The sequence below is a fragment of the Heptranchias perlo genome, chromosome 25 (genome assembly GCF_035084215.1).
Source record: "Heptranchias perlo isolate sHepPer1 chromosome 25, sHepPer1.hap1, whole genome shotgun sequence".
Taxonomy (NCBI): domain Eukaryota; kingdom Metazoa; phylum Chordata; class Chondrichthyes; order Hexanchiformes; family Hexanchidae; genus Heptranchias; species Heptranchias perlo.
Genome location: NC_090349.1, coordinates 13,996,602 through 14,011,827, shown reverse-complemented (window position 1 = coordinate 14,011,827; position 15,226 = coordinate 13,996,602). Strand labels below are relative to the sequence as shown.

Sequence of the window (15,226 nt, the reverse complement as noted above, 5' to 3'; positions counted from 1 at the left end):
CCAGTAAAAAGAAACAGACAATAGTCTCTTTCCACCTGCAGTAAATAATTTAAAGTGGCTACAATGCTGGCAAGCTATAAATTGCTATAAAGAAATATTAAAACCTAGAGGGGGCCAATTTTTCCTACAGGTGTAAATAGAGTCTAAGTAGTTAAGACAAAAGCAAAATATTGAAGATGCCTGAAATCTGAAAACAAAAACAGAAAAAGTTGGAAATAATCATTAGGCCAGGCAACATCTGGAGAAACAGAAGTTAAGTCTGTCGACATTTCGGGTCTAAAGAATCTTAACTTGTGTACAGTTTTTAAAAATGTAGTGTTCAGGCTTTAGAACAAAAAATCCCCTCATAGCAGTTAATGTCTTTGAACCTTCTAGAATGCAAGCTTTGAATTGGGTCATGCTAGCGCTGGAGGCTGTCTGGACACCATAGAGATAAAAATGCAGCTGAGAGGCAGAGAGGTCTGGGAGACAGAGGAGCGACATTGCATTATTTGGGAATTCCAGTGGGGGGGGAGGACCCTGAAGACTGGCCATCACACAAGCCACAGGGAGATTGAAATAAAAAAGATCATGTGTGTATTTTGCCATATTTTGGTGTATTGGAGAGAAAATGTGCTACCTGCACATAAAGAGGCACTTGGAACAAAATCTTTTGAGATTCACTGAAGTTGAGATTTTGGAAAATTGCATTGCTTGGCAAGTCTGTTAGTTTTTGGCTGAAAACTGGTTAGGAATGTTTTAAAAATCAATAAAAGCTGAAAACCATAAACTTTGTTATATACAGAGTATAGGAATAGCCTGAACTGCTCTAGCCTAGTTAAGAATTTGGATGCAAGAGACCTTGAAGGGAGGAGGAAGTGATTACAAGGCAGTAATATTGAAATTGAGAGGTGCAGAAGCTGTCATATACTGAGACATCAACTGAACTCAGAATGTTAGATTATTGTCTTGAAATCAATTCCTTGATCATCTGCTGGGATTCAAAAATATATAGGCCTTGAAATTACTCTTCGATGTTGGTGTACAAACACTTTGCATGAAACAGTGCTGTTAAGTAGCAAACAAAGAAATTTTATACAAATCCGTGTCCGTACACTTAATTTCACACGTTCTAATTTCATGCTTCAGACAGCTCCAAAAACCCTTTAATATTTTCATTGTTTTCATTCTATATACCAGCATATATATAATGTGAATCAGATTTCACCTGTCACATCATAGAGGGCTGTGTTTTTCACCACAGTAAGTGCTGTCGCAGACATGACATTGGCAAGACACTTTGTCGTGTTGATGTCTTAACCGTCCTTACTGAAAAGCAAAATTTTGTGATGTGATCATGTAATTGCAAAAATTTATTCTGCAGCAAATGTGCTGCTTTAAATATGTTTAACTTTATGGGGTGGCAGCCTGATTTAGTTCACTGGAAGGATGAAATCAAACATGCTGAAGGGCCTCCTTCATCTGAAAAAGTAAACTTGCAAATAGAATAAATTTTACATTTCCAAATTGCGAAAGCTAGCTTGAAAATCACTCTTCCTGCTCTGCTAACAAGTTTATTCAGCCAGTTATTGTTGGGTTCTGGGGCTGCTGATGAGATTATTCCTTGACACAGTCCCTTCTGCATTTGATGCATAAAATCACATCTGGAAATTAACTTTCAATCATGTCAATCTTCACATTCTGGGCTTTTGATTGTCTGGAAAAAAAATACCCCATCATACTCTGAAGGTGGTGAATCATGCTGCAGGATGGTTCCTCAGATGCTGATGGCCTTCCAGTACTATGCTCAAATAGTTATTTTTCTATCTGAACTTTTTCCTCCTCTCTTTAGCCCAAAGCCAACACAGACTTTACTTGATCTAGTCTACGCTCCCTGTTCCATGAGTGTGTGGCCTCTCCAGCTCTAATTAAATGCCAAAGTTATGAGAAACTTTCCAATTGTATACAATGAAGTTGACTGAAATTGTAAGCTTGCCCTTTACCCATAAAATACGTGTGTAATTCTTTGGCTTATTTGTGCAAAGATGTTGGATGTATTAGTGTGTTAATACACTGTTAAATTTCAGTATTGCAGAGATCTGAATATAAAGGCAGTACAATGCTAGACTTGCTTCATAATTGCTTAGGGATAACATATATACATATATTACTCATATTTATAATTTTTAAATAATGTACAAAAGGTTCTTTATCCCTTGTACCTGTATTTTCATATAACAAAACATACAGTAGTTTGTAATTTATATTGTCTATTTTCCATTGTGGATGAATTGGTGTAACAAGGCTACTTTCCACTGCCTGCTGGTCTCTGTGCATTCACTTTCTCCTCTCATCAACAATCCTCTTTGTAAAACAAAAGAATATAAAAACATCTCTAACATCTAAAGGAGGGTTGGGGTGAGCTGCAGACATGTATCCTGGGAACCCTTCTTGGTACTGGCTTTGTATTTGAACTTGTGAGCCAAAATCAATCTGGGACAATCTTCACCTATTACCAGCTTTAAATTGTGATGTAATTTGCCAAAATAATTTTGTTGCAAAGCTCTAACTAGTCATTTCTTTGTTTTCTAGGTATCCAGACCATAGACTCTACACAAGCTCTGTTTCTTCCAATAGGAGCATCAGTGTCTCTCTTAGTGATGTTCTTCTTCTTTGATTCTGTTCAAGTAGTGTTTACAATATGCACTGCAGGTATGATTTAGTGTAGTGTGTTTGAGGAATGTGTACATTGCTTTTATACCTTTTTAATATTTGTGAACAGCTCCATAGTGGACTGTATAAAATTTGGCATGTCATTGGTGTTGAAAGTCCGAAACTAACTGCAGAAGGTGTTGGGTGGAGGTAAAACCACGTGGTGCCAAAAACTTGGTGATTTGGATGTCCCATCAGTTGTTTGTGGGTCAGTAAACAACAACTTTTATTTGTATAGTGCTTTTAACATTGAAAAACATCCCAAAGTGCTTCATAAAGACGTAACCAAAAATGGATGCTGAGCCAAAGGAGGAAATAATAGGAGGGATGACCAAAAGCTTGGCCAAAGAGATGGGTTCTAAGGAGGGTTTTAAAGGACGAGAGGGAGGTGGAGAAGCAGTGGGTTTAGGGAGGGAATTCCAGAACAAGGGGCTTAGGTGACTGAAGGGATGGCCGTCAATTGTGGGGCGAAGGGAGGGGACGCCCAAGGGGCCAGAGTCAGAGATACATGAAGTTAGCTATCCACCTCTTTCCATAGTCTCAGCTAAAATACTTGCCATACTTCAAATTCTACAATCTTACACACAGACCAGCATTGAACTGGTAACTTATTAAAAGGATTTTACAAAGTGTATTCAGTAGTTACAAGTAGAAAAATTATCTTGGTTTCATTTAGTAAAGACCAACCTGGTAAAAACCATACCAGTTGCAGTCTTGTCTTGCTCAGTAAAATTACTTTTTGTAACTAATAAGAACATAAGAAATAGGAGCAGGAGTAGGCCAATCGGCCCCTCGAGCCTGCTCCGCCATTCAATAAGATCATGGCTGATCTGATCCTAATCTCAAATCTAAATTCATGTCCAATTTCCTGCCCGCTCCCCGTAACCCCTAATTCCCTTTACTTCTAGGAAACTGTCGATTTCTGTTTTAAATTTATTTAATGATGTAGCTAATTCCATATATGGATGTGCTGGTCCATTGAGTCTGTCCTATACAGTCATGGTGTAATTTCTGTACATCACCCCATCCTCCCCTACCCCACCCACACAGCCATGCAATCTCTTGGGTGACGCAAAAAAAAGTTAGGAAATAACTCTAGGAAATTTCTGTTCGACCTCTGCAGGCGATCAAACAAGTTCCAGGAGACCATGCTTACGTAACTTATACTTGTGTCCTCTGCTCCTTCCTAACCTATCAAGCTCAAAAAGCCTATCCACTTGGGCCAAATCTAATTTTTTTGTTATTTTGTCTAATCTGCTCTCTTAGACTATCATGGTAACTGAGTGCCCTTAAACTGGCCATCAATCTAGTGGCCCTCCTCTGAATCTTTTCTGGGGCCTCTTATCACCATCTGAGGGGACTGAATGCAATATTCTAGTTGGGGCCTGACTGAGGCCTTATACAAATAAAATATTTCTTGTTTAATATTTAATTGTCCTGGCAAAACATCCCAACACCTTATTCGTTTTTACAATAGACTCATGTCAGTGATCACGGACCTTCAATGACACCAAACTAAGTTGGTGATTCTTTAAGATAATTTCTGTCTTACTCTCTTTCCTCCTTTCCCTTCCCAGCCTAGAGTTGATTTAGAAATTGCCATTAATACCACCTATGCTTTGACAATCTACCACTAGCTAGACAGTGCATTGCAAATCTTCTTCCTCCCATTAAGTCCTCTCACCCATTTAGCATATTTTGTAAGTATGCCAGTATTGTAGAGCCTTGCCTGTTTGGATAATTTGGGGACTCTTATCTGCCAGACGGTCCCTTTTCTTACTGGAGAATCACAGTGAGAAGTTCCACTGTGCTCTGAAATACACCAGGTACTGTCTCTTATGAAGTATGTAATATTTAACAAAGTACATGGAAGAAATTGAGTAAGAACAGCCCTGAAACATATGTCATTAAGTTCCCATCTCTCCAAACGTGAGTATAGCTGGATTTGAGCAAACATTAACTGGGAAATGTGAAAAACCAAAAAGACAGGGGATTCAACTAAACAAAGCCAAGCGCACACCAGCTCAGAATAGAAATCCAGAGATGAGCATGCCTGAAATAAAAACGTTACAAAAATAGGTCAAACTTAATTAAACAGAAAAGTAATTCAGGCATCCAAAACTATTTTTAACCACCATCACAAAAGAAAAACTGAGCAACAGGCATGATCAAAGTAGCTCCATCGAACAACAAACTACAGAGAGCTGCAGTGGTAAAACCACTACCCCATTATACATGCAATTAAAAATATTTTTTGTGCATATTTTATGTTTTGACCTTTGTTTGCCTTCCTTCCACCCCCCACCCCCCTTTTTTGAAAAAGCACCCATTTCTCATGTAAGCATCTTGACCGTTACAATATGCAGATTGCATCTCTTACAAACTGCCTTTTACTCTTCGCTACATTTAAAGTAGCCCAGTTCTAAGAATTATTGACCATGATAATTTGCTTATCGGAGACTAGTACATCTTATGTTAATTTGGAAGGCGGAACATACTGTGACACCAGAACATGTTGTACAGGCTTATCAAAGTTGTTTGCAATTTAAAACAAATTCACAGAAACTAAAAGAACAACTTGCATTTATATAGTACCTTTAAGGTAGAAAAATGTCCCGAGGCGCTTAATGCAGGCAAAATATTAATCAGTACAATACTTCTGTGGAACAACTAGAAAAGGTCTACAAGGGATTAATCAGACTTTTCAAATGTTGGGCTTTGTGTAGTTATAGTGAACAATACAGTCAGTGTGCTTTTAGCTTTGCTTACAGTTTCTTTGGATGATTTGGGTGAGCCTTCTCTCATTCCTTTGTAAGCAGTTTATCATCTTGGGCGGTACCTTTCGGGATTAGATATTTCTGTAGCATATGTGAGCCTCAAACACCCTTAGATTTTAATGCATTCAGAATATTTATTCAACCTCAGTGCTAGAACAGTTCAGCACTCGAAGATTATCAGGTTTCAATTATATTTTCCCCTTTGAAATTCAAGTAATTTATTTGAAGTTGAGCAGAGATAACATTAACAACCTTCATGCTTTAGTCAGCATTGGGCTAATGGCTTGTAACAGTTGTATTTTAATTCCTGGAGCTTTCTGTATCCCTACAAAAATTCTTACCACATGACAACAACCAGAAATTATATATTATTCTGGGAAATGCTGGTGTGCGTGTGTGTATATAAAAAACATTTTGATCATTCTTTCCTCCATCCTGTGCTCTTCTCTCTTTCTCCCGCCTCACCCCTATATCAGAGATTATTTGGTAATTCATGAACAAACAACCCTCCTGTTTTTCACAGACACGACATTTCAGGTGTCCCATTTTGCATTTGGCAGCCTTCTAGACTAAATCTTTGTTGCTCCTGCTTTTTTAAATGTATTTAGAAATACAAGCTTGCCAAGACATATTCTGCATTTGTCATTGGGCTTCAAAGGAATTTTTTACCATTAAAATGTCTCTCCTGAATTTTTGGCTATTTGATTATTTTGCCCGTTCTTGTTGATTTATAACTTGGAGCATTCTGTTTGCTCCAGATTAGACCTAATTTTTGTGTTTCCACAAAAGATTGGCTCTGCCTTATTAAAGGAAGAAGAACTTGCATTTATATAGCAACCTCGATGGACTCAACTTCCCTAAGTAATTCACAACCAATGAATTATTTTGAAATGCCGACACTGTAGGCAAACACGATGGCTAATTGGTCTACTTGAACAGACAGACGAAGCCTTGGTTAATGTCTCATCCGAAAAATGGCACCTCCAACAATGCAGCACTCCCCCAATATTGTACTGAAATGTCAGCCTAGATTATTACAATGCTTGTCGACCAAATAACATAAATACATAATTTTATAGCTTTCCAGTGACTTGCAAAATTGTTTTCTAACCATTATAATTACATTTTTCAAAAAAGTCCAATGCTTGAACTCGATAAGCTCACAGATAATGTAATGGCACCACATTTGTAGTGTTACCCTAAGAGCTTCCTTAACTATGAACTGGCTTTGGTTTTTGAACTGTAGCAATTAAAGCTGCAAATCAAATTAAAGAAACTTCGTAATGTTCTTCAATGGGACATAGTAAAATGTCCCAAGGCACTTCACAGGAGCGTGATCAAACAAAATTTGACACCAAGCCACATAAGGAGATAAAAAGGCTGATGTTGGCCATGTTTTTCGCCCACTGATTTTGGGTTCCTTCTGGTGAAATGTCCGAACACTAATCCTGATGGTTTTTAAATCCTGACTATACGAAGCTACTAAAAATGTTTTTCATAGAATCATAGAAAGTTACGGCACAGAAGGAGGCCATTCGGCCCATCGTGTCCTTGCCAGTCGAAAAAGAGCTATCCAGCTTAATCCCACTTTCCAGCACTTCGTCCATAGCCCTGTAGCTTACGGCACTTCACGTCCTCATCGAAGTACTTTTTAAATGAGTTCAGGATTTCTGCCTCTACTACCCTTTCAGACAGTGAGTTCCAGACGTCTACCACCCTCTGGGTGAGAAAAATTCTCCTCAGCTCCCCTCTAATCCTTCTACCAATTACTTTAAATCTATGCACCCTGGTCACTGACCCCTCTGCTATGGGAAATAGATCCTCCCTATCCAATCTAACTAGCCCCATCATAATTTTATACACCTCAATTAAATCTCCCCTCAGCCTCCTTTGTTCCAAAGAAAACTTCCCCAGCCTATCCGATCTTTTCTCATAGCTAAAATTCTCCAGCCCTGGCAACATCCTCGTAAATCTCCTCTGTACTCTCTCTTGTGCAATCAGATCTTTCCTGTAATGTGATGACCAGAACTGTACGCAGTACTCAAGCTGTGGCCTAACCAGTGCTTTATACAGTTCTAGCATTACTTCCATGTTCTTAAATTCTATGCCTTGGCTAATAAAGGAAAGTATCCCAAATGCCGCCTTACCCACCTGCTACCTTCAGGGATCTGTGGACATGCTCTCCAAAGTCCCTTTGTTCCTCTACACATAGGAACATAGAAACAGGAGTAGGCCATTCAGCCCTTCGTGCCTGCTCCGCCTTTGATAAGATCATGGCTGATCTGTGATTTAGCTCCATATACCTGCCTTTGGCCCATATCCCTTAATACCTTTGGTTGCCAAAAAGTTATCGATCTCAGATTTAAATTTAGCAATTGAGCTAGTATCAGTTGCCATTTGCAGAAGAGAGTTCCAAACTTCTACCACCCTTTGTGTGTAGAAATGTTTCCTAATCTCACTCCTGAAAGGTCTGGCTCTAATTTTTAGACTGTGCCCCCTACTCCTAAAATCCCCAACCAGCGGAAATAGTTTCTCTCTATCCAACCTATCTGTTCCCCTTAATATCTTATAAACTTCAATCAGATCACCCCTTAACCTTCTAAACTCTAGAGAATACAACCCCAATTTGTGTAATCTCTCCTCGTAACTTAACCCTTGAAGTCCGGGTATCATTCTAGTAAACCTACGCTGCACTCCCTCCAAGGCCAATATGTCCTTCCGAAGGTGCGGTGCCCGGAACTGCTCACAGTACTCCAGGTGCGGTCTAACCAGGGTTTTGTATAGCTGCAGCATAACTTCTGCCCCCTTGTACTCCAGTCCTCTAGATATAAAGGCCAGCATTCCATTAGCCGCCTTGATTATTTTCTGCACCTGTTCATGACACTTCAATGATCTATGTATCTGTACCCCTAGGTCCCTTTGGACATCCACTGTTTTTAACTTTTTACCATTTAGAAAGTACCCTGTTCTATCCTTTTTTGATCCAAAGTGGTTGACCTCACATTTGTCTACATTGAATTCCATTTGCCACAGTTTTGCCCATTCACCTAATCTATCAATATCCCTTTGTAATTTTATGTTTTCATCTACACTGCTTACATGCCACCAATCTTTGTGTCATCGGCGAACTTAGATATGAGACTTTTTATGCCTTCATCTAAGTCATAATAATATTGTGAATAATTGAGGCCCCAAGACAGATCCCTGCGGGACTCCACTAGTCACATCCTGCCAATGTGAGTACTTATCCATTATCCCTACTCTCTGTCGCCTTTCGCTCAGCCAATTTCCTAACCAAGTCCGTACTTTTCCCTCAATTCCATGGGCTTCTATCTTAGCTAACAGTCTCTTATGTAGGACCTTATCAAATGCCTTCTGGAAGTCCATATAAATAACTTCCATTGACACTACTTTAGTCACCTCTTCAAAAAATTCAATCAGGTTTGTCAGGCACGACCTACCTTTCACAAATACATGCTGGCTCTCTCTGATTAACTGAAAATTCTCGGTGTTCAGTCACTTTATCCTTAATTATAGACTCCAGCAATTTCCCCACAACAGATGTTAGGCTATAATTCCTCGGTTTCCCCCTCTCTCCTTTCTTAAAAAGCAGTGTGACCTGTGCAATTTTCCAATCTAGAGGGACAGTTCTTAAATCTGGAGAACTTTGAAAGATTATAGTTAGGGCATCTGCAATGTGCTCACCTACTTCCTTTAAAACCCTGGGATGGAAACCATCTGGTCCTGGGGATTTGTCACTCTTTAGTGCTATTATTTTCTTCATTACTGTTGCTTTACTTATGTTAATTTTATTGAGTCCCTGTCCCCGATTCAGTATTAGTTTTCTTGGGATTTCCGGCATGCTATCCTCTTTTTCTGCTGTAAATACTGACGCAAAGTAATTGTTCAACATGTCCACCATTTCTCCATTGTCAATGACAATATCCCCACTTTCAGTTTTTAATGGGCCAACACTGCTCCTGACCACCCTATTTTTCCTAATGTAACTATAAAAGTTTTTCATATTGGTTTTGATATGCCTTGCAAGTTTCTTTTCATACTCTCATTTTGTAGCTCTTACTATCCGTTTTGTGACCCTTTGTTGATCTTTATCTTTCCCATTCGCCAGGATCTGTGCCATTTTTTGCCTTTTTGTATGCCCTTTCCTTATGTCTTATACTGTCCCTTACCTCTTTAGTTGTCCATGGCTGTTTTTTTTGGCAAATGTAAGGAATCTTACAACACCAGGTTATAGTCCAACAGTTTTATTTGAAAATCACAAGCTTTCGGAGGCTTCCTCCTTCGTCAGGTGAGTTCTTGTAGAGTTCTTGCCCCTCGGGTATAAACCGGTTCTGTATCTCGTTAAATGTTTCTTTAAACATTTCCCACTGATCATCAGTCGTTTTATCCATTAACAGATTTGCCCAGTTTACTATGGACAGTTTCTGTCTCATCTCATTGAACTCAGCCTTACCCAAGTCTAGAATCTTAACAGCTGATTCACTTTTTTCCCTTTCAAACACTACATTGAACTCAATCATGTTATGATCGCTATTGGATAGATGTTCACGCACAGTTAAGCCGTTAACTAAATCTGGTTCATTACTCATTACTGAATCTAGTATGGCTTGCCCCCTTGTTGCCTCTAGGACATACTGCTATAGAAAACTATCCTGGACACACTCAAGAAATTCACTACCTTTCTGACACATATGTATCACATATAACTGAATCAGTAGGATGGTGTAAAATATTACAGCATTACATCATTCAATATAAAAATCTGATTCTCACTAAAACCGTTCCTTGTATAATCAATAGTCCTAATATTTGTCTGAAATAGACTTTTGGTGTTCTCTTGCTTAACTTCAGTGCATGAAATATTTTAGAGGTATGTTATGGGATGTGGTGTTCTTGTGGTTTTACAGAAATTATTAGGATATTATGAGCAATAATTTTTATACAACTTAACATTCCCCTCATGTTGCAGATATCTTTTGTTTCTCATATACAAAGGTATTTTCTATAAGTGAATGTGGAAGCCAGTGGACAAGACGTCACCATTTCCAATGCTGATGGTAGTCTACATTCACTTGCAGAAGATGCCTTTGTACATGAGAGGAACTAAAGGTATCTGCTTTCAATCTTAATGAAATTGTTATTTGCTTTTGTCATCTACATTGTACCTCCATAGATAATCCTTTTAGATGAGTGAAGACATTTTTGTAATAAATGCGATGTGCCAAGTGAATTGATTATCTAGAGTTCAATCTCTGAATTGCCTGTTTTGTGAGTTGATAATACGCTCTCATTAGCTGCAACTCACAATGGATTTTTTTTTCTTTCAGTTCTCGCAACAATAGCTTTTGCCTTTCTGCTGCTCCCAATGTGCCAGTATTTAACAAGACCCTGCTCACCTCAGAACAAGTAAGAACTTATAATCCTGTCTGTTGCGTTCAGTGTGAACTTTCAGAGTGGGTGTTGTATCTTTTTAATTGTTGCCTCCAATTGATCTCTTTTCCTTTTCACTAGAAAGGAAAGAATTAAACCTGCTGTTAACATGCATAAATTCCCTTTATAGTCCACTGCAAAGGTTCATTTCAAATATGCTATATTAAATATGCTTATTATCAAAAATGCTTAGTTATCTGCGCTTATCTAAGGTTCCAGTGCTGCAGTTAATTTTAAACCTGTATTATTAACCTTTCACTCAGCCACTGCACAAAACCTTTATTTCGCAGGAAGTTAAGAAAGAAACTTTGCATTTATATAGTACTTTTCATAACCTCAAAACGTCCCAAAGCGCTTTACAACCAATGAAGAGCATTTGAATTGTCTCAGTTGTAATACAGGAAATGTGGCAGAGAGTTTGCGCACGGCAATGTCCCACAAATAGAAATAAAATTAATGACCAGATCATCTATTTTAAGTGTTGGTTGAGAGCTCGATTTTGGCCACGACAGAGGGGAGAACTCCCTTGCTCTTCGAATAGTGCCATGGGATCTTTTACTTCCACCTGAGAGGGCACATGGAGTCTCGGTTTACCATCTCATCTGAAAGTCGGCACCTCTGACGGTGCAGTACTCCCTCAGCACTGCACTGAAGTGTCAGCCTAGATTATGTGCTCAAGTTTCTGGAGTGAACCCACAACCTACTGACTCCGAGGCGAGAGTGTGACCACTAAGCCAAGGCTGACACCGTGATTTAGTTTCTTTTCCCCCATTTTGATAACTAATTTGTAGTTTTCTTTTTTGGGAGTGGGTAGGTGGTGTGTGTAAAATTTACACAGTAAGTGGGATCATGTAGCACTTATAAATGCATGCATTTTATATATCCAGTTGCGTCATGGTACATATGTATTTGTGAACACCATGTGACATTACATCAGCTATAAAATTCGGTCGTATAATGTATAAGCAGGGAGAGGTTATCATTTGGGCGCAGCAAGAAGAGACCGCGCCCCTGCTATTATCATTCATGTTTAATTATATTTTTTAGGTGTATGCCACATAATAGGGTGCCCTGTATTTGTGAAATGGTGCTGATTACAGGAAAAAATGCAGAGGGTGCAAAAGAAAATCTGTGCCATTGTTGTTTGGAAGGCATTTTGTTCAAACTGAAGTGCAAGTTGTGGTGAAGAACCTAGGTGGTGAACTAAACTGAATTTATATTGTGGATTCACTGCCTACAAGATTTATGTTTGAAATGACTTGCACATGTATTGTTGGTACAGACAAATTGTGGTAATAGAATTGTGTATTTTATCCTGTGACAGTGTAATATGTGGGGAAACTGTACTTGCAGGAAAAAGGCTCAATTTGAGCATATGGACGTGTAAGAAAAACGTGACTGGCCACTACCTGAGATTTGCTTACAAGTGCAACTATGCATTTATCTCTGTATTAATCATATGTCTATCTATCTATATATATATATATATATATATATATATATATATATTAGCAAATCTCCTGTGGTATTGCTCGCAATTAGTCAGGGCAGGGTGTTGTGCCACCAATTTAGTGACCGAGTCAAATTCCATTTTTGGGACACAGTATTCTGGATTTTACTGGTTCTTTCAGGTTTGAATTCCACAACTCTGCCCATTATTCCATAGGAACATAGGAACAGGAGTAGGCCATTCGGCCCCTCGTGCCTGCTCCGCCATTTGATAAGATCATGGCTGATCTGTGCTCCAACTCCATATACCTGCCTTTGGCCCATATCCCTTAATACCTTTGGTTGCCAAAAAGCTATCTATCTCCGATTTAAATTTAGCAATTGAGCTAGTATCAAATGCCGTTTGCGGAAGAGAGTTCCAAACTTCTACCACCCTTTGTGTGTAGAAATGTTTTCTAATCTCGCTCCTGAAAGGTCTGGCTCTAATTTTTAGACTGTGCCCCCTACTCCTAAAATCCCCAACCAGCGGAAATAGTTTCTCTCTATCCACCCTATCCGTTCCCCTTAATATCTTATGAACTTCGATCAGATCACCCCTTAACCTTCGAAACTCCAGAGAATACAACCCCAATTTGTGTAATCTCTCCTCGTAACTTAACCCTTGAAGTCCGGGTATCATTCTAGTAAACCTACGCTGCACTCCCTCCAAGGCCAATATGTCCTTCCGAAGGTGCGGTGCCCAGAACTGCTCACAGTACTCCAGGTGCGGTCTAACCAGGGTTTTGTATAGCTGCAGCATAACTTCTGCCCCCTTGTACTCTAGTCCTCTAGATATAAAGGCCAGCATTCCATTAGCCGCCTTGATTATTTTCTGCACCTGTTCATGACACTTCAATGATCTATGTACCTGAACCCCTAGGTCCCTTTGGACATCCACTGTTTTTAACTTTTTACCATTTAGAAAGTACCTTGTTCTATCCTTTTTTGATCCAAAGTGGATGATCTCACATTTGCCACAGTTTTGCCCATTCACCTAATCTATCAATATCCCTTTGTAATTTTATGTTTTCATGAAAACCGTAAATGAATGGTCTTTATTTCCTATATATTCCTTTACCTGTGTATTTGATTTTTATCCCCTACAATTTTTAAAACTGCAGATACACAGCAAGATGACAGTTACATGTGGAAGTTAGAGGTAGATTTCTGATATTTAGCAGTACTAAGGAGTGAAGGCTTGGTTTTGATGGAACTTGGGCGATTCTGGACTGGAACTGCATTGGAGATGGTCTGGGGGCTTGGCTGGACTGGATTGAAGTTCCAGGAGTTTGGCAGCACTGGGTTGGAGGTGTAGGAGTTCGGTACTTGTGATCTGGAAACTCTATGCAGGTGCTTTTGAGGTTGAGTGGAAGTAGGAGGCGAAATGTAGCATTTGGCTCACTGGGGGGTTTCTTAGATCTGTCAGCCGTGAGGGGTTGGGTGGTTATGGATCAAACACTGCGACGTGGGTCTGACACCATTGGTTTGTAAGTTTTAAAGAGATCTCTGCAAACATTGAATACAGTGTTTTATGATTGCATCCAGGATATGTGTGTGTCTCTCTCTCTCTACCCCTTCTGTCTCTTTTGCGCGCTGTCGTCCCCCTCCCCGCATACTCGACTACTGATTTGCTCCTCTTCCGATGGTCCAACCGTTAGGTTTCTTCAGCAACTTCTCCCTCCTGAGCGCCATCTTCTGCACACGTGGCAGCACAGATGCTGCAGGAAATGTGGTGAGAGTAATGCAGTAAAAAACGAAGAATAAGAAAGGGGAGACATAAAAGGGAAACTGGAGGAAAAAAGTCAAGGGGAAGGAAGAGAAACTGGGGAGGAACTGAGAGAGAAAAGTGATGAAGAAAGATATTGTAAACTTTGCAGACTGCGGGTGGCCTACTCTTAGAAAATTTGAGAACCGTGGGTTATACCACTGGAATTGTAGTTAGAAATAAGTTACCAGTACGCATTTACGTAGCTACGAGTGTGCATAGTAGGTTTTTAATATCATATACACAAGGTGATATGATCCTGATACATGTTGTCTTAATTATGTTATGTTACATTAACTTGTAATGCTGCTTTATCTCTCAAACTATCGAGGCCAATAATTAGTCATTTTCACAGTAAAATGGACAGAATCATGGAACACGATGCCCTTCCCCACTAATTAAACACCAGTAAAAATTCCTTAACCACGTAACAAAAATAGAACTTGGCCTATGCAGTTACATTGAATCAATGGGCCTAATTATAAACTGATGTAATCATGGAATGCAATTCCCAAAACACCAGCAAAACTCATGGAATCCTATATATAAAAAAATAGAATTAGACTTAATCACTCACCACAGGCTTCCCGCCTGGCCTATTACAATAAGTGCCACACCATCAGCTCCCTGGAGATCCAGACTGCCGTGCGCCTGCTGATGCCTGGGGAACTGGCCAAACATTCCATGCCGGAGGGGACAAAGGCATTGACCAAGTACACCAGCTCCAAGTAAAACTCCACGATGTACTGTTTTTAATAAAAAAAACACCCAACAGTGGTCCTGCCTATCATTGGTTCAAATTGGAGAAGAGAGACCTGGTAGCACTCGAGAATTGAGCCTGTTTAGTTGGTATTGAATTGCCTTCCCCACCTGGTTCAAGATATTTAAATAATTGATCACTGACAGTGATTAAGATTTTTTTAAGATTCTGTTTTAGAATTCAGCCCAGGGGTACGCAGGCCAGATTACCAACTAAGCACAAACCAGGAATCAAACTGATCTTCCTGAACTGAATGGCTCAGTAATGCACTGCTTTACTAACTCTGCCATTGGG

At 39.5% G+C, this 15,226-nt stretch overlaps 1 protein-coding gene across 1 annotated transcript in view; it reads left to right on the top strand.

Moving 5' to 3' along the window:
* The window catches only part of sppl3 (signal peptide peptidase 3), a 167,748-nt gene that overhangs the window by 106,997 nt on the left and 45,525 nt on the right, over positions 1–15,226 (top strand). Inside the window, exons 4-5 of the mRNA XM_068005665.1 lie at positions 2,572–2,691; positions 10,817–10,895. Of these exons, the coding sequence (XP_067861766.1) occupies positions 2,572–2,691; positions 10,817–10,895 (199 nt within the window). The remainder of the gene's footprint in view (positions 1–2,571; positions 2,692–10,816; positions 10,896–15,226) is intronic.